We start from the raw sequence: 20000 nt of genomic DNA, 5'->3' as shown, positions 1-20000 counted from the left end.
TACCAGGAAGTCATAGTCAATCTCTCTCTCTCTCTCTCTCTCTCTCTCTCTCTCTCTCTCTCTCTCTCTCTGGTAGACAGGGGCATTTCTGAGTCGTTGCTCTTGCATGGCAATCAACCACCGTTTGGATATCTGTCACTGTCCTCACGCGAGGAGTTTGAAAGAGAGGATGGGTACCATCCCTGGGCATGTAGAACAAGGAGGATTTGCTCTCTCTCTCTCGTGTATCCCAGGTGGGGTAAGGGAGGGGAGAAGTGGAGCTATGTAGCATTTCATTACCTGGAATGAATGTTTTTTTTTTTTCTTTCTTTTATCACATTCTGCATTTCACGGTTAGTTGCCGTTCTTCATTTTTAGCGCTCACCTTATTTGCATATGACCTTTTTTTCCGAGGAAGTTAGAACGCGCTCTCTCTCTCTCTCTCTCTCTCTCTCTCACAAACACACAATCACGGAGGTGCATTATACAGGGTTTGTTATTCATGTAGCTTTTCGTTATAACTCTCTCTCTCTCTCTCTCTCTCTCTCTCTCTCTCTCTCTCTCTCTCTCTCTCTAACTGGGCTGTCTGGGTCATTGGAACATGATGGTCTATCCTATAAATCATCCTATGCCCGCCTCCACATTCTTCTTCTCCTTCTTAGCATAATGTATAGAGTCCTTAGCATAGATTCCCAAGTGTGGGATCCTCCCTCCCCTTGATTCCCGTCTGGAACCACAGACAGGTTTCTAAAAAAAAATTTTTTTTTTTTTTTTTTTTTTTTTTTTTTTTTTAAATTTTTTTTTTTTTTTTTTTTTTTTTTTTTTTTTTTTTTTTTTGAAGTTCGACCATAGGATAGGCCACGTGACTCTCTCTCTCTCTCTCTCTCTCGTCTCTCTCTCTCTCTCTCTCTCTCTCTCCTCTCTACTGAAATAGACAACGTCTTATATCTGATCTCCGTCTTAGTTGGAAGGGTACTTGGTAGCTCTGTATTCTTGTAGTATTTTTTTTTTTTTTATCGTTGTCAAGGTGTTGTCAGTGGTGTTGGCAGGTCGTTGGGTGTTTAAATTGTATTTGTCATCATTGTTGTCAAATTCGAAGGGGCCAAGTAGACTTGTGTTGGTAATTCTCCTGTTATCATAATTAAGGTTTTTTTCACAATTTCCTTACGATGTATTCTAATACGCATCTCTCTCTCTCTCTCTCTCTCTCTCTCTCTCTCTCTCTCTCTCTCTCATATCCATAATAGAGCTGTCACTTTGCTGTGGCTAATAATAATAATAAAAAAAAGTTTTGTCAGGACAATGGACCCCATGGAACGGTTTGACATATACCAGAGAGATAGACTACTTTGCCCTTGAATCTTGGAGTTATTGCTCTCTCTCTCTCTCTCTCTCTCTCTCTCTCTCTCTCTCTCTCTCTCTCTCTGTGGCTAGAAAAAAAGGTTTTGTCGGGACAATGGACCCCATAGAACGGTTTGACATATACCAGAGAGATAGATGATAGATGTCTGAGACTACTTTACCCCTTGAATCTTGGAGTTATCTCTCTCTCTCTCTCTCTCTCTCTCTCTCTCTCTCTCTCTCTCTCTCTCCTTTTATATTACTCAATCCAGCGGCCGCTGGAATAACAGGCAGTGTTTACTGACGGTAACCACCACCTCTTGACATGTTGAGAACGTGTTGAAGCGTCTTCACGCCGACCGTGTATGGCCCATATTTCAAGAAAACGTCTCCAAAGAATGCCAGAATTCTCTCTCTCTCTCTCTCTCTCTCTCTCTCTCTGTGTTGCGACGACTTGCAAACTATATATCGCTCGACCAGTTTGCAACACAACTGCATTGTCCTCCAAATATGTGTGTGTGTAGTGCTCTCTCTCCCGATGCTAATCTCGTGGACTAGATGCGTCACCCCTTTTGGATCTCTCTCTCTCTCTCTCTCTCTCTCTCTCTCTCTCTCTCTCTCTCTCTCTCTCTCTCTCTGATAGCAGCTTTGTGTTTGTTCACTTACACGAGGAGGAGGGATGGTATTTGGTATTTCCCTCTCTTAGTGTTTTTATTTCTGTAATTAATTTACAATGACTTGTGTATGTATGTAAAATTGTTAATATACGCTCACAATATGATATATATATATATATATATATATATATATATATGTATGTATGTATGTATGTATGTATATATATATAGTATAAAAGGCACACTAAAAAAAAGCTCTGGTTTAAAACTAAGGGCTATATATTTCGGTCGAGACTGACCACCACCCTTATCAATTACTTGATAAGGGTGGGAGTCTCCACCGAAATATATAGACCTTAGCTTTAAACCAGTGTTTTAATGTGCCTTTTATACTTGAGACGTCTCCTGTTTTAACAGAAGAATTTATTTACATGTGTATATATGCACACATGCATACATATGTACATATGTATACATACAAAATACGTATTCTTTTAGCACTTTGCTTGTTTTCCATCCTTTTTTAATATTCTCCTTCTGAAGTCATTCCAGATGTATCCCCACTTAAACCAAATAACGGCATTTCTCTCCCACGTACAGTTATCTGTTTTTTGTTTACATTTTCGAAGTCTTCTCTTTTTTTCCTTTCCTCTTTTTTATGGCATTGAAAGATGTCATTACAGAGAGGAGTTGACGAGAACAAGTGATGGGTGTGGTTTAATGCGGTGATGGGCATGTATGAGCTGCACCTGGGCACCTGGGCAATCTTTGCCCCATGTCTTTCGGTATATATATATTTTTTTAATGTCGTTGCCCCATGCATTGACATGCTCTCTCTCTCTCTCTCTCTCTCTCTCTCTCTCTCTCTCTCTCTCTCTCTCTCTGTTGGTCTTATACACGATGTCACCAAGGGCCCAAAGATACCCAAAAAATAGTATTTCTCTCTCTCTCTCTCTCTCTCTCTCTCTCTCTCTCTCTCTCTCTCTCTCTCAGCAGCTTTCTGTGCATAGTTGAGGAGCGAACTACTCTCGTGTTTATCAAGATTAACCACATCTGATTCTCTCTCTCTCTCTCTCTCACGTAAGCAAGCAAGGCCCTCTCTGCCAACGCCAATCCATTCCTAATTCCAGAAATACTGGGAATCGCGTAATCGTGTTCAACCAGGCGCCGGTAGGTTTGTTTCCTAGCGCCGCCTGTTTCAGCTCTTGTTTGGACGAGGTTAATCTGGATACGCGGGAGAAGCTGCCATTATCGATGAGAGAGAGAGAGAGAGAGAGAGAATTTTTTCTTAAGCAGACTAAGTTCTTGACACGCCAAATATTGCTTTGGGGAACACTAATGTCTTGTCATATCTCTTTCTTCTTCACCTTCCTTATTATTTTCTATTTTCCTTCCTCCTCCTTTTCTTGCTGGAAGCGTGATGGCAACACCCATCCTCTCTCTCTCTCTCTCTCTCTCTCTCTCTCTCTCTCTCTCTCTTCTCTCTCTCTCTTCTCTCTCTCCTCTCTCTCTCTCTCTCTCTCTCTCTCTCTCATCCGGCTGGAATAGTTTGACATCAACGTCTTGGCCTCTATAGATGTACTATATTATTCTGGGAAAATAGAAGTTTGTTTCTTCTCCAGGAGAGAAATATTTCTCTCTCTCTCTCTCTCTCTCTCTCTCTCTCTCTCTCTCTCTCTCTCTCTCTCGGGGTTAAAAGTCTTTCATAAAAGTTAATGAAGAAGGGTTGGGGCGTCTGGCCGTGAAAGTAAATGGAAAAGTGCTGGAGCCTAATATTTTTATCCCGCCTCTCGCGCTCTCTTTTTTCCCTCTTCTTTTTTTTTTTTTTTTTTTTTTTTTGTGACTTTGTAAGAAGTGTTTTGTTTTTCACAATTTTTTTTTTTCTAAATGTAATGGATTTTATGTAGAACATTGATTTTTTTGCTTGATACTTTTTATTTTTATTTTATTTTTTGTTACCTTCTCCCCCTCTCTCTCTCTCTCTCTCTCTCTCTCTCTCCTGTGTATGTATACATACATTATATGAGAGAGAGAGAGAGAGAGAGAGAGAGCGGGATTCCTCGTGGTTGAAGCTGGGGTAGGAGGAGGAGGAGGAGGAGGAAGCGTAGGTGAGGAAAGTGCCGCAGTAGTTAAGGGAGAGAGGTTGGCGGAGTAGGGGGAGGGGGATGTGGGTGGGCTAGTGCCAAAATGGAGGTTGAGGAGGAGGTGGTAGTCTTGTGTTTATCCTTTCGTCTTCTCTCTCTCTCTTATTATATTATTATATTGTTAACAAAGGGTCAGATTAACCATTCTGAACTATTTTCCCTCAATAGTGTAATTTCTCTCTCTCTCTCTCTCTCTCTCTCTCTCTCTCTCTCTCTCTCTGTTATAAACCATTATTATAATTTAAATTTCTCAGCACTTACATCGCATCAATGGAAATTTTAGGTTATAATTTTTTGCCGCTACTGAATGTAATTTTTGTTTTCCTTTTATCCAATCTTTAAAGTGGTTTATTTGCAATTTTCTCCCTGTGCTAAAATTATTTGTTAGCATCTGAAATAGTTTATTTGAAAACATTTCTGCTGGTATTATTATTTTTTATTTATCATCTGAAAGGTATTTGTGATAATGCTTTCATTGTCTTTGGAGTGTTCTAACACTGTAGGCAATTTTTACATTTTTTAAAATAATTGATTGCCTTCATCCTTTTATTTAATGATTGCCTTTTTTTGAGTGATTGCCTAGACAGTATTCGCTGTAGTTGTATCTTTTGAAAACTGGTTTAGTTTATTTTATTGTAATTTTAATTTATTGCATTTTTTTATTGCAATGGATGGAGGTTACATTTCACCAATAGAGATTCTGTGTAAAAGATGTTCGATTCATTATCTTGGTAATTAGTATATAATATTCATTTAATTACTCTAACCACTTTATTCATGTACGAACATATACATACCACGAATTCATCTCTTATGATAAAAATATTGTACCCACTTAATGAGATATTTGATATTTGCCATCAGCGTTAATAAAAATCGAACTGAGCCTACCATCTCTCTCTCTCTCTCTCTCTCTCTCTCTCTCTCTCTCTCTCTCTCTCTCTCTCCTCCACCGTCCAGCCGGAATTGACAGGAGTATTGACGGAGGATGGAAGGCTTTGAGTAGAAGATTGCTACTGGGGAAAGGATAGCAGAGGATGGGTCACGCAGAGAGAGAGAGAGAGAGAGGTATGGGAACACCAATATTGATATCTATGGGTTATTGGGTTGTGTGTGTGTGTGTCTGTGTAACCCTTGGATGGTGAGATTCCCCCGCAGAAGTCGAGAGAGAGAGAGAGAGAGAGAGAGAGAGAGAGAGAGAGAGATGACTTTGCGCATCTGTTGGCCATCGACCGGAGGAGGAGAGGAGGAGGAGGAGGAGGAGGAGACGAGGTATAGTGATGGTGGTGGTTTTGGTGTTGGTGCAGGGTACTCGTGTTGGAGGTAATGACGGTGTTAGGATGAGAGAGAGAGAGGGAGGGGGTGCGATGCTTCCTTGTTTTATAATGAACACCATAATATTCTTTGGAAGCTTGAATTTCAAGTCATTGGACCCTTTGGTGGTGGGCTTGTTCCCACATGAATAAATTTCATCTTCTGAATAATAATAATAATAATAATAGTTTGTATGTGTGTCTGTTTTGTTGCTGTTTGACTTCCTCCCTCCTTTTCGCTGTTTGTGTAGGGTCATTCCATTCGTTTGACTTCCTCCCTCCAGTGATGTCCCACATCAGGTGAAATGGAATGAAGCTATTTCACTTTCACCTCGTCCCATTTAATCCCGGTCGGATTCGTTTCCTTTCCCCCCCCCCCCCCCCCCCCCACCCCCCCCCCCCCCCCCTCCATAGGCTCACGTTGCCGTGAAATTTTTTTTTTTTTTTTTTTTTTCCTGTTTGAAATAGTTTGAATCCTCTCGATATAGCACTTCGATTTATAGGCCTATATAGACACGAAGAAAACGCCTTGAAGTTGAAGTCGGTACGAGATGATTGTTGTTATTTTTATTTATTTTTTTTTTTGGAAGTAATTTTAATCTACGCTTTTGAATGTAGGCCTAAGTAGAAACGGAATGAACAAATTGAATTGTCAGTATGATGGAGACTTCTGCATGTGGAATACGTTTGATGTCAATATGTTGGAGACTTCTTTTGGAATACGTTCGATGTCAGTATGTTGGAGACTTCTTCATGTGGAATACGGTTTATGGCAGTATGTTGGAGACTTCTTTCAACCAGAGAATGTTAGCTTTCTATTTGCGTTTAGTCATCCTATTGGACAATGTTGTCTAGTAGAAAGCTCTCTCTCTCTCTCTCTCTCTCTCTGTTTCCCATCATCAACTTCGCTCAGTATGTAGCGTCTGCCTAGTCTCTCAGATAGAAATTGCCTTTCTCTCTCTCTCTCTCTCCGCCCAACTCCTCTCCATCGCTGATAGCCTGTCTACCAGTGATGGCACGTGACAACTTCCTTGAAATAATAAAAATGGGAGAAAAGTATTTTTTTCTCCCTCTCTTGATCCTTTTCAGAACGATGTTCATGGTTGTAGGTTGACGTGGAGATATACTCTCTCTCTCTCTCTCTCTCTCTCTCTCTCTCTCTCTCTCTCTCTCATATTTAGCTGGGTTTTGTTTCCTGGTAATGGTTTTCGACGCCAGTTTGTTAAATACTAATGTAAAGAGAATTTGCTATACAGTGATATATATTTGTCTATATATATATATATATATATATATATATATATAGTATATATATATATATATATATATATATATGACTGGTAAAAGTGTTCTGTAACAACAGAATTCCATCTAATAAAAGAGCCCATAAAAACACCAAATGTAGAGAGAAAAGTACTATATTTCAGAGACTGCTGTCTCTCTCTTCAGGTATATGAATGAGAAAAGTTATTTCAGAAAAGGTGGTATTTATACAAGAGATTCGTCCACAAGTAAGCCAATTTAGTCACCCCCGCTGATAATCTTCCTTTAATCTTCTTAAGCGTTGGTTGAATGAACATCTGCGTCGACGATGTCTGATGTCCAATTCCCATTTTGAGATGTTCATTACCTGCTTCTCTTTTATTAAGGCCGATTCCATCATTTGACTCTTGTACCGGCAGTTGCTGCGATAAAATTACACGTGACATATTCCAGTTTATTCTATGGTTATGTTCATTTATATGATTGAAAATAGCCGAGTTCTGTTGTCCATACCTAACTGACCGTTTGTGTTGTATTAATCTCTGGGGAAGTGATTTACCTGTAAATCCGATGTAAGATTGGTCACAGTCCTGGCATGGGATCTCTATACCCCAGAGTCTTTGGGCGATGTCTTTTGTTGGACGTTAATCAGGGATTTGGCTAAGGTATTTGGGTAGGTAAATGCAAAAGGGTTGGATTTCCCAAGGGTGTGAGTTACTCTCTTAATCGTCTCCAGGTGGGGAATTTTTATTTTATTGTTGGGTGTGTCTCTGGTCTTGTCTTTAGGGGGTCGGTAGAAAATTACGTTTTGCTTTTTGAATTGCTTTCTCAATTATATGGTCAGGATACTTTAAAGATGAAAGTTGCTTTAAAGATGAAAGTTGCTTGCGAATTAGTTCAAATTCTTTTTCCAGGAAATCTGGGGAACAAATTCGTAAGGCTCTTAGGAATAGGTTGCTGGCTAGACCTATCTTGATAGTATTGTCATGATAGCTAAAGTAGTGAGAAGTAGAGTATAGAAACGTGAGAACGTTGTTTTCTGTATATGGTAATTTGTATTCTGTCGTGTCTCTGATTATTAAAACATCAAGAAAAGGAAATTTTGTTGTCTGTTTCCCATTCAACTTTAAATTTGATGCTGGGCACTAATGCGTTTAATTTTGAGAGGATAATTCAGGTTAAAATTAACCCCACTTATTATCCCCAAAAATGTTATATGAAGCTCATCCACGTATCTCATCGCCACGTGGGAAGCATGTTTTTTGGAGGGTTTTATTTGGCTATTTATTACTGTGGAGGGGGGTTTTTCAAAGTATTCCCAATGTACCAAGATTTGGCCCTAAAATAACGGACTTAAAGGTACTACCCATGAGTACGCTTTTTCCTCTACATTTTTGGTGTTTTTTAAATGGTGGGCTCCCTTTTATTAGATAATATATATATATCGTATATATAATATATATATATTATATATATATATATATATTATATATATAATATATATATATTATTGCGTCATGTTACTTTGACTGGCTTCGATGCGCCTGTTTATGTTGAATTGCACAGCATACGGGGAGAGGAGCATTCAGTATGAAAGTGCCTTTGCATATCCAGAGTAATTGAGTGAACAATAAATTAGAGTGAATATAATTGAGTGAATAAAACAGCCCGCAAACCTGCGCGGGCTCTTGCTCCACGTTGAGAGCTCTCTGAGACGCACAGATTAGATTTGCATTTATCAACACCATCAGTGATGCGAAATCATAAATATTCTTGATATTTTCAAGTTGATGTTGATTCGGTCTTGTCCCACCGTTGGGTGTTGCTTTCCTGAACCCACCCACACAACCGCCCCACCCCCTCTGCTCCGTATGTCCAAATTGTTAAAATTTGGGTATTCAAAGTCATAATGTCGTTATAATACTTGGTATGTGGGTGGGGTGGGCACTGGTATCAAGGTATGGTGTCAGGTTCGATGCCCGTCCCGTATTGACCACCTTCCGGAAATCGGCTATGAGGCCCCTTTTTTTTTTTTTTTTGGTTCCTCTGTTAGCGACTAACCCCACCCCTCCTTACCCATACCTCCCGTCTTCCCTCTTCCCTTCGCAAACCTTGGTGGCCGTCTTGGTGTTCTCGCCCATCTTCTTCCTCCCCCTCCTCCCCACGAAATCAAGAGTACGTGCTCTGCTTACTGACTGACACCCCCCCCCCCCCCCCCTTCAGAGAAAGGTGGCGCTGCGGCTATTAATGTCCTATTCTCCCTCCCCCCCTTTTATTTTTTCCAAATGGTGTTCCGGGAGCCTTGTGTTAATCAGACAAAGGCGAATGCTCTCTTATACCCTCTTTGCTTGTTTTGTGCTTGTGTGCGTTTGCGCGTGGTGCTTGCATATTTGTACGTAGTGTATGTGTGTGTAATATATATATATATATATATATATATATATATATATATATATATATAATATATATATATATAGTGTCATCTTCCCTTTCTTCAGCAACCGTCAGTACTTTTAGAATCCCACATCTAAGACCGAATCTCTCTCTCTCTTTAAAGCTGTCGGTCGTCAATTCGGGAAACTTCATTAGAAATAGGATCCTTTATCGCGATGGAGTTTTTTTTTTACCACTTTATTCTGTTCGCTGCTGAACAAAGCGACAAGGGGATTTTTGTGTCCTGTACTGACGAGAGAGAGAGAGAGAGAGAGAGAGAGAGAGAGAGAGAGAGAGAGAGAGAGAAATTTGTATCTCTTGGTAAAATACTGTATTGACAAGAGACACTTGAAAAGAATGAGAGAGAGAGAGAGAGAGAGAGAGAGAGAGAGAGAGAGAGAGAGAGAGAGAGAGAGAGAGAGGGTGGGGGGCACCCCCTCCCCCCATGACTCATGGTTGTGAGGAAAAGACCAAGTCAAGGCTGTTTCCTAACGAACCCCGCCCACACCCACACGCCCTTCTTTTTGGTCGTCTGTCCACTCCAGCGAACGAAGGGCCCTGCGTGAATTGTTTTAAATCTACTTTCAAACGATCTATTGACAATACCACTTTATTATTATTATTATTATTATTATTATTATTATTATTATTATTTTTATTATTATTATTTCTTATTCGCAAATCCAACTCACCTTCTGGGTTCTTATGCGAGTGGACGATTAGGTCTGAAGGATTTGATTTGCTAATAATAATAATAATACAATAATAATATAATAATAATAATAATAATAATAATAATAATAAAGTGGTATTGTCAAATAGATCGTTTGAAAGAAGATTAAAAAAAATTCACGTTTCCGACGCGAATTGAAATCAGAGGCTTAACTCTAGTAACCAAGACCTCATTACGTAAAAATAGGTCTCTCTCTCTCTCTCTCTCTCTCTCTCTCTCTCTCTCTCTCTCTCTCTCTCGTTCCGTTAGGGCAAAGAAGAGATTGTTTATTTTTTGCGGTCGAAGGTTTTACGATCGGTCGGTCTGAGAATGGTTTACATTCTACTCCGTCTAACTTTTTTTGGGGGGAATATACCCCGTTTGGTAGATTTGTGAACCTGTAAAAATGAAAGGGTCAAGAGTTGGGCCTTGGTTGTCATTCTCGCCGAAGATGAAGAGACTGATCTCTTTGTTGTTGTGGTTTGTTGATGGAATATCTTCGAAGTCTTTTCTTTATTTCTGATGCAACGTGAGAAGTTTTGTGAATACTTTTAATGTATCTGTTCGTATTCCGGCGGCTGATTGCGAGAGTGCGTAATCGTGGCGAAGTTCTTTGGGAAAATCGATGCAAATGAATAGAACTGAGAAGAATATAATTTTTTTTATAAAAGTATAGAATATATTTTACGTGTGGGAAAGGTTTCTTAATGTTAAGATCTATTACATTGTGTGTGTGCTTTTTTTTTGTAATCGAAGTTTTAAGTAAATTATTTGACAAGAATGCAGTAAGTATTATTACTTGCGATTTTTCAATGGGTGTGGGGGGTGGGTGGGTGGGCTTCAGATGGGGTGGGCCAAATCAAAATGGTAGATTGTCCTTTATTTTATGGAATAACAAGAAAAGTGTACTCGTAAGAATTTATAGTCGAGAAACTCGTTCGCTTAACCACAATTTTAAGCGTGATATTGAAAATGCAGGTTCTGATGGTATGAAAAATCTCCAGAAAGCCATAAAGCAAATAGGGAATATGTGAAGAATATTAAAACATAAAGAACGTATATTAAATTTGGAAGGTTACTAATTCCCGGTGACGTATTGTACTTATATTTTTTGTAAGGGAGTCATGACCAAATTTTTCCTCCATCTATTTAACGCTTCTACCAGTAAAATGTTTGTTTATATTTGAGGAGTAATAATTTTCTTGTTTGATATTTGAATTACATTGTTTTCACTTCCAGCCCAGGTTTTATGGAAGCTATTGTGTCGAAGAACCCAAGGTTTCCTGGCAGGCAGTTTGGACCCCGTCCGTCCAACTGCTCGATACCCTTCCCCACTGTTGACAGTCGCAGCTCCATCTGTTGCTACTCACCTCCTTCCTCCTCTCACGCCCTTTGGATGTGGGACGCCTCTTACGTTTATCCCCTAACCCCCTCGGAAGCACCAGCACAGAAGAAACCTTGTTCTCCCTGCTCCTTCGGTAGCCCCTGTAACGCGACGTCTCCCTTCTGCAGGACCCGTACCAAAGCTCCTTGCGTCTTGAGATAGCGCAGCCTTCAGCATTCTCTCTGTAAGACGTCGCTCCCTTCTACAGGACTACTACTACTACTACTACTACTCTGCGTCCTGAGATAACAACCTCCTTGATTGTCTCCTTACCTTAGCTGGACTTTCGTCACAGTATTAGCATCGTCCCTTTTCGTGGTATTATATATTTTTTTGCTCAGCTTCTATTGCTTTTAATCCTAGTCACTTGTGGTGAGGAGAAGAGGAGGAAGAAGAAGAAGGAATTGGAGTTCTGTCAAGGAACGGGAAGAAGGAGAATTTTGTTGAAGAAGAGAATAGGTGCCATTGGATAAGAAGAGAAAAATAGACAGTCAAATTAATCTATGAGAGAGAGAAAAAAATAAAGTGATTTTAAAATATATTCTTCCAAGAAATTTTAAATTTAGCTCTACGTCTCGAAACTAAAAATACAATTTTTTAAAGCTAGCTCTACATCTCAAAAATTCAATACATAAATAAATTAGAAAAAGCTAAATAGATGATAAAGAAGTAAAAAAAAGGCTCAAAGGTCTGAACATCGAATCAAGAGAGTAAACCAAAAAAAAATTCAATACATAAATAAATTAGAAAAAGCTGAATAGATAAAGAAATATAAAAAGAACAAGTTAAAAAAAAAAAGGTTCAAAGGTCTGAACTTTGAATCAAGAGACTAAAATCATACTGAGAGTGTGTGCATCCTGAAGAAGACGCAACAACAGCAAATAAAAAAAAAATTGCGTGGTTTCTTGTCCTCCCTTGTCGCAAGAGGGACAGATTAAGCTTTGACCGCTGCCTGGGACCCCCACCCCCCCTCCCAGGGACACATCATGACGGCTGTACACTCAGGAGTGAGGATAACGGGTCCTATCCCGTCCTTCAACCAGCTGCCCAGGGGTGACCACCTCACCTCTGTGCAATGGCTTTCCTTAGCCGTCAACCTCCTCGACATTCAGTAAGTGATGGTTTTTGTGGGCTACCGGTGTTGTTGGAGACTCTCTCTCTCTCTCTCTCTCTCTCTCTCTCTCTCTCTCTCTCTCTCTCTCTCTCTCTCTCTCTCTCTCTAGGGACGTTTGGTTGAGTTTCTCAAAGGTCTGTGTATCTCAAGGAATTCGAGGTTAAGTCTCTCTCTCTCTCTCTCTCTCTCTCTCTCTCTCTCTCTCTCTCTCTCTCTCTCTCTAGGGACGCTCGGTTGATTATCTCAAAGCCCTCTCTATGTCAAGGAATTTTAGGTTAAGTCTCTCTCTCTCTCTCTCTCTCTCTCTCTTCTCTCTCTCTCTCTCTCTCTCTCTCTCTCTCCGCTATATGTTTCGATATTGCCCTTTTAAGCTAAATTGTACCCGGAAGCTGACGGAATGTGCTTTAAGAATGTAGGTAAGTCCTCTTTTGCTTTGTTTGGTGAACTTTTAAAACATATCACGAAGTTCAGTAATCAGAAAACAATTTCTCTCTCTCTCTTCTCTCTCTCTCCTCTCTCTCTCTCTCTCTCTCTCTCTCTCTCTCTCACAAGAATATCAGGTAAAAGAGAAAAGCAAACCACCAATGAGATATGCAGAGGTGTCAGCAAAAAATTTCAAAGCATCAGCTCCGAAATTCTACTCAAGAGATAATAACTGTATTTATTATGCAAGGATATTGCAGAAACGGAGAAAATTGCAGATTCAGACACAAAATGAATAATTATGATGAAGGAAGATCAAATATTATGGAAAAGTTGGATTTTTTAATGTCAGAATTTCTGGAAATGAAAAAAAGAACAACATACCAGAACAGGAGAGACATGGGAAAATCCCCTATTACTACCAGTATTAAATGAAGGAGAAACAAAACACGCAAACCATCATAGTGATGAATGCGCAGGGTTTAGTTACGAGTAACAAAAAGAAAAATAGAGTACTAGAAGAACAACCCAAATGAAAAGAAAATAGATATAATGAATATAAGTTGGAAACCTGGTATCCCAGAGACTGGGAATGAGATCAAATAAAAGGGTTCCTAAACTTATAGATCAGATAGAAAAAATAGGAATCAAGGGGGAACCGCAATATATGGGAAAGACAAAAACAAGGAAAAAATATATGAGAAATATAGTAACTCAGAATGTGAACTAATAGCGGTAGAATTTGAATCTGAAAAATTGATGAACATAGTAATATATAGACCTCTAATAAACTAAAGAGTTTGACTTAATAATTGAAAAATTGGATGATATATGTAGAAATCACAAGGACTAAGGACTGGACTATTCTCCTATCTGGTGACTTCAACTTTCCTTTCGTAGAATGGAAAGAACGAATAGGAGATTGTGGTTACTTTCCTATCTGGTGACTTCAACTTTCCTTTGTAGAAATGGAAAGAACGAATAGGAGATTGTGGTTGTACTTATACATATAAAAAAGAGAGTAATAGTATGGCAGAAGATAAGAGGCAATTTGAAAAGCTATTAGATATGCTACTAGAAATACAACATTCAACAAATAAATCACCTGCCAACAAGAAAGGAAAATACTTTAGACCTAGTATTTTGTGAACGAGATGAATTATGTTAAAGAAATAATAGTTTATAATGCGAGTATTTCAGACCATAATGTCATAGAATTAACAGTTCATTCCAAAGCAAGTGAAAATAGAGATAAGCAAGAAATGAAAAGTGGGAAGGATATGGAAAATACAACTTCTACAGTAAAAATATAAAATGGTCAGAAATTAATGAAGAATTAAACAAAGATTGGGATAACATTTTCCGTAAGTGATGACAATAAGGGTAAATACGGAGATATTATATAAAAATATTGGAGAAAATAGTGGAAAATATATACCGAAGAAAAGAAAAGTAAACATCATTCATGCATACCAAGAGACAGAAGGATCTTGTTCCAGAAAATCAGAAAGTGGAAAAAAGGTCTTGCAAAAGAAAAAATGCATGGAAAGTTATAGAACTAAAAAGTAAGATAGAAAATGCAGAACAAAAGATTATACAATCAAAGAAAATGAAAACGGGACTTGGAAGAAAAAACCCTATTAAATATCAAGCAAACCCCAAACTATTATACTCATATGCGAAGAAGATGAATAAAAGAAGAAAAATAGAAATAGGCCCTCTGAGAATTGAAGGGAGATTAACGAATGAAAAAAAAGGAAATTTGCAACATACTGGCAGAACGATATAAGAGAGAATTCACCCCTAGAATAGATAATGAAGATAATGATATAGAAGTAAGGGAAGAAAATAGTGAATATTTAGCTGACATAGAAAATTAATGAAGCTGATATTGTGCAGGCAATTAATGAAATTAAAAATGGAGCTGCTGCAGGGCCGGATGGAGTCCCTGCTATTTTGTTAAAGAAAGTAGTTCATTCTATCGCAAAGCCACTTGCAATATTATTAAGACAAAGTGTAGATACAGGCAAGATTTATGATGGAGCACAAATTAGCATATATCACCCCTACTTTCAAAAGTGGATCAAGACTAGAGGCAAGTTAATTAGGCCTGTGAGTCTAACATCACATATTATGAAAGTGTATGAAAGGGTAATGAAGAAAAATATTATGAAACATTTAATAAAAAATAATTTGTTTAATATAGGACAACACTGGTTTTCGTACCCGGAAAAGTACACAAACCCAACTGTTAGTCCACCGTGAGAACATATTCAAAAATATGAAAAGCGGAAATGAAACAGATGTGGTTTATCTAGACTTTGCAAAAGCTTTTGACAAAGTAGACCATAATATATTAGCAAAGAAAATTAGAAAACACAATATCGTAGATAAAGTAGGAAGATGGTTAAAAGAATTTTTACACAACAGAAAACAGATAGTTATTGCAAACGATGAGAAATCGGATGAAACCAAGGTAATATCCGGTGTGCCACAAGGTACGGTGCTAGCTGCAATATTGTTTGTTATTATGATTGAAGACATAGACAGTAATGTTTAAGGATTCGGTAGTGAGTAGTTTCGCTGATGATGACACAAGAATAAGTAGAGAAATTACTTGTGATGAAGATAGGAACGCTCTACAAAGAGACCTTAACAAAGTATATGATTGGGCAGAGGTAAATAGGAGTATTTAACTCTGATAAATTTGAATCAATAAATTATGGAGACAGAGAAGGAAAGCTATATGCATATGGGGACCTAATAATGAGACAATCACAAATAAGGAGCAGTTAAAGACCTTGGTGTGATGATGAATAGGAACATGTTTATGCAATGATCAAATAGCAATTCTGTTGGCAAAATGTAAAGCAAAAATGGGAATGTTGTTACGGCACTCAAACAAGAAAAGCTGAACACTGATTATGCTTTATAAAACATATGTTCGTAGTCCACTTGAATATTTGCAATATGATATGGTACCCACACTATCAAAAGGATATTGCACAAATAGAGAGTGTACAAAGGTCCTTTACAGCTAGAATAGAAGAAGTTAAGGACCTAGACTACTGGGAAAGACTACAATCCTTAAAATTAATATAGTCTAGAAAGGAGAAGAGAACGCTACATGATAATTCAGGCATGGAAACAGATAGAAGGAATAACAGAAAATATCATGGAACTAAAAATATCAGAAAGAGCAAGCAGAGGTAGATTAATAGTGCCCAAAACTATACCAGGAAAAATAAGGAAAGCACACAGGACATTAATCCACTACGCACCAGCATCGATAATGCAGCGTCTATTCAATGCGTTGCCAGCTCATCTGAGGAATATATCAGGAGTGAGCGTAGATGTGTTTAAGAATAAGCTCGACAAATATCTAAACTGCATCCCAGACCATCCAAGATTGGAAGATGCAAAAATATACGGAAGATGTACTAGCACTCTCTGGTAGACATTAGAGGCGCCTCACACTGAGGGACCTGGGCAACCCGAACGAACTGTAAGGTCTGTAAGGTAAGGTAAGGTCAACCTAATTAGGGCAATATATGAGGTTGAAAACAGGTCAGGAATGTTTTCGTAAAGGCGCATTTGTCAGTATTTGGATTTGAGGGGAACACTTCGAACTTTTCAGATTTTAAAAAAATCAATTTGAAAAAAAAAAAATTTAAAGATTAGAAGAAAATTAAACCACATTTTTAATTTCGTTATAATATAGATATATATATATATATATATATATATATATATATATATATATAATGAGCGAAGCGGAAGTTATTACTTTTCAAATTTTAATTTTTTACTTTTCCTCCATCATTTGAATTCCTGCGCGCTTGCGCGCTTTGCCCCTTCATGTTTAAACAACGTGTGTGTGAGCGGCTTTTTCCCCTGTTTAGCATCGTAGCTAGAGGAGGAGGAGGAGCAAGAAAGACTTTAAGGGGAGGAAAGATGGAGTTTCAGTGCTCTCGTTGTACTCTACTACTACGATTAGAACTCGTAGTAGAGGCCTTTTATGTGTCGTCTCCCCTTTTTTAAGGGGTGGTAGGGGAGGGATGTTTAGAGGATTTTTTTGGGGTTAATGTGTGAGTTATTAGTACGTTTAGACTTTATATTTACAAGTGAATGCTTAATATGTATGTAATGCCCATACCATTATTGCGATCTAGATAGTTCAATATACTACTTATTGTATGTATATATATAGATATATATATATATATATATATATATATATATATATATCTATATATATTATATATATAATAAATATTATATATATATATATATATATATATTTATTGTCTGTATGTGTAGTACATGGAAATATTAGGATTTTTATGATTATAGAAAAGCATTCTTTAATTATATTGCATTCTCATTTTTTTGTTTCGGAGAATGCTACATTATTTGTCTGAAGTACCACATTTTTATTTAAAAAAAAAAATCGATAAGAAATCACCTCGTTCGGGGCTCTGTAGGCATTACTTTTTCGGCCCCCAACTGCCACCCCGTTTCATTCCTTTTACTGTACCTCCGTTCATATTCTCTTTCTTCCCCTTTACTTTCCACCGTCTCTTAACAATTGAGCAATAGTGCAAACTGCGATGTTTTCTTCCTGTTACTTCCACCTTTCAAACCTTTCACGTTGATTTCCTTTTCAGCGCTGAGTGAAATAGGTCCCAGTGGTTGGGCCTTTGACATAAATATCATATTCATCATCATCAGCATCATCGTCGTTCATAAATAAACTCATTGACAAGTCACTAGACTTTCTCCCCCTCACAAATGGACTTCTAACTCTGATCACACTTTTCGCAAGGTATTTGTGTCTCAGCCGCGTGTCTTTACTTTATTGCTCTGCGCCACGTCTCAGATCGATACGAATATTGGAATTAAGAAGAAGGATGAGGAGGGAGAGAAGAAAGTGGTTCGCGCTGTTTCTCGGTAAAACGGTGGGAATTTATGCTTCCGCACCTGGCCCGGCAATAATTTCGTGATAGTTCCACTCGGAGGTGCAGCTGTTCTGTTTCAAGCTGTGTGTGTGTGTGTGTGTGTGTGGAGAGAGAGAGAGAGAGAGAGAGAGAGAGAGAGAGAGAGAGAGAGAGATAAAAGGAATTTCATTTGAGGTAAACGTCTGCAACGTTGTCAGTAGGTGAAAAACGTGTTGCAAGCCGTGTTTGTATGAGAGAGAGAGAGAGAGAGAGTTTTCATATGAGGAGAATATCCGAAACGTTTCCATGAGACGAGAAACGTTTGGAAAAATAGAAGGTATATACGCGTATTGCTTTTGATAGGAATGCTCGGTGAGAATTGTTATTGCCAGCCAATCGGATGCCGTACCCCGGAGATATGTGGTAGCAGTTCAACAAAGAGATACGTTTCAGATACATATTTTCAGAAAATAGAGTTTTTTTTTTCTCTCTCTCTCTCGAGTTTACGCGTTAAATTTAAGGTTGACATGGTATATTAAAATTTGGTGGGGTTTTATTTTCGTTGCGAAGCGAGCGATTCCACTTTAGCTAATTCAGTGTATGTGGATAAATAAATAAAAAAAAGCTTTTGCGTTTATATTGTGTTTAATGGTATTTTGTAATTTCATTACTCGCTTTGCCTCAGGGCCATTAGGTCTCGCTGTGGGCCATTGCTAACTCAGTCCTATTCCAACTCCGTAATCTCTCTCTCTCTCTCTCTCTCTCTCTCTCTCTCTCTCTCTCTCTCTCTCTCTCTCTCTCGCGATTCTTGGAGAACTTTCTCAAAGGTCTCCCATTCTTGGTGGATTCTTGACACACACACACACACACACACACACACAGTCGCGTGTAGAGTAACCTCCAGTAACCTCGTGCCTATGGAAACGGAATAGAAGCTTCGGAAGTGGAGTTTTGAATTAATGGCGGCACCGAACTTCTACGAAAGGATGATTTCATTAACGTCAGCGAGGGGCCCCTTTTCCTGTCTTCGCTCTGGTGGTTAGAGATTCTTTTTCCCCTCAAAATGATTAAGGTCATGTGGTGGTTACTCTAAGAGCCCCCCCCCCTTTTTTTTTCTATCTTTTCATCCCATAATTGTAAAGGGATGATGGCTCTAAAAACGGAGAATGCCAGCATTGAAAGTGCCTCGTTATTCTATGACCGAGGGTTGCAGTAGGCGTAGGTGGCTACAAGAACGTTCATAGGGTAGTAAGTAGAGCAATCCTAATGTATCTGGCATTATTCTCTAGAATACCATGGCCTATTTCTTCATACTAAGTTACTCGCTTAAGCCTGCAGGGGGGGGTTCTGGAAGTATAAAAAAAAAAAAAAAAAAAAAAAAAACAAAAAAAAAAAAAAAAAAGAAGAGAGAGAGAGAGAGAGAGAGAGAGAGAGAGAGAGAGAGAGAGAGAGAGAGAGAAAGTAAGTGAAATGTGGAGCGCGGAGTCCGTAGACTTTCGCACATTGCCAATACGATCCTACTCAATTTTAGGACTCGAGATATCAGTTTAACTTCATATAGTCGATATATTCTCCCCTGAAGCCGTGAAGAATAAGCATGGCAAGGCTTTATCGGACTTACGATACTTATTCTTGAATCCCACATATTCGTAAATATTCTTGTTTTTCACATAATCGCAATGGAAGTATGAAAATGCGGATTGTCATGTTCATTCCGGGAAGTGTAAACATGTTTGTTCCGACCATCTCTTTCCATCTTTGGGTCCCGATCTTTCGAGGCGCGTTAGAGGGCATCGGTGAAACTGGATATCCCCATTGTACTGTACGTAAAAGGGCAATTCTTCCCTTGTATGACGTCACTCCTTATAAATAGTAAGATAAAAAACGGCAGATCAGAGCGGAGGAAACTCAAAGAGTTCCGAGTTCCCATTGCTCTTTCGACCTGGTGTGCTGATGCTGGCATCACAGCCTTCTCGCTTCTGCTGTTCCTTTGTGATCGATCGTGCAAGGAAGAGGAGGAGGAGGTGGTGGTGGGGGAGGAGGAGGAGAGGGAGAGGCAGAGATAAGGAGAGAGAGAGTGAAGGGAGGGGAAGAGAGGTGGGGAGAGGACTGTGGTCCGGGGGAGAGAGAGAAGAGAGAGAGAGAGAGGATCCAATAGGAGGGTAGCAGGTTAGTGGGTAGATGCTCTCTCACATCCCCCCCCCCTCTCTCTCTCTCTCTCTCTCTCTCTCTCTCTCTCTCTCTCTCTCTCTCTCTCTCTCTCATTGTTGTCTTCAAGATGTGTTATTTTTTTCCCTCTACCACCAATTCCGGCGTTTACTCTCACATAAGTTCATGTTG

General features: G+C 38.9%; 1 protein-coding gene across 4 annotated transcripts in view; it reads left to right on the top strand.

Moving 5' to 3' along the window:
- Positions 1–20000, top strand: part of LOC135204308 (serine/threonine-protein kinase Doa-like) — a 244284-nt gene that overhangs the window by 169468 nt on the left and 54816 nt on the right. The window contains exon 1 of one of the 4 annotated variants that reach the window (XM_064234470.1): positions 11025–12297. The exons of the other annotated variants lie outside the window; for them this stretch is intronic. Within the exon in view, the coding sequence (XP_064090540.1) occupies positions 12173–12297 (125 nt within the window). The 5' untranslated portion in view covers positions 11025–12172. Of the gene's footprint in view, positions 1–11024; positions 12298–20000 lie in introns of those variants that run through there. 4 annotated transcript variants of the gene reach the window in all.

The sequence above is a fragment of the Macrobrachium nipponense genome, chromosome 44, assembly GCF_015104395.2.
Source record: "Macrobrachium nipponense isolate FS-2020 chromosome 44, ASM1510439v2, whole genome shotgun sequence".
Taxonomy (NCBI): Eukaryota; Metazoa; Arthropoda; class Malacostraca; order Decapoda; family Palaemonidae; genus Macrobrachium; species Macrobrachium nipponense.
Note: the sequence above shows the minus strand (reverse complement) of the source record. Positions and strands in the feature narration are given on the sequence as shown.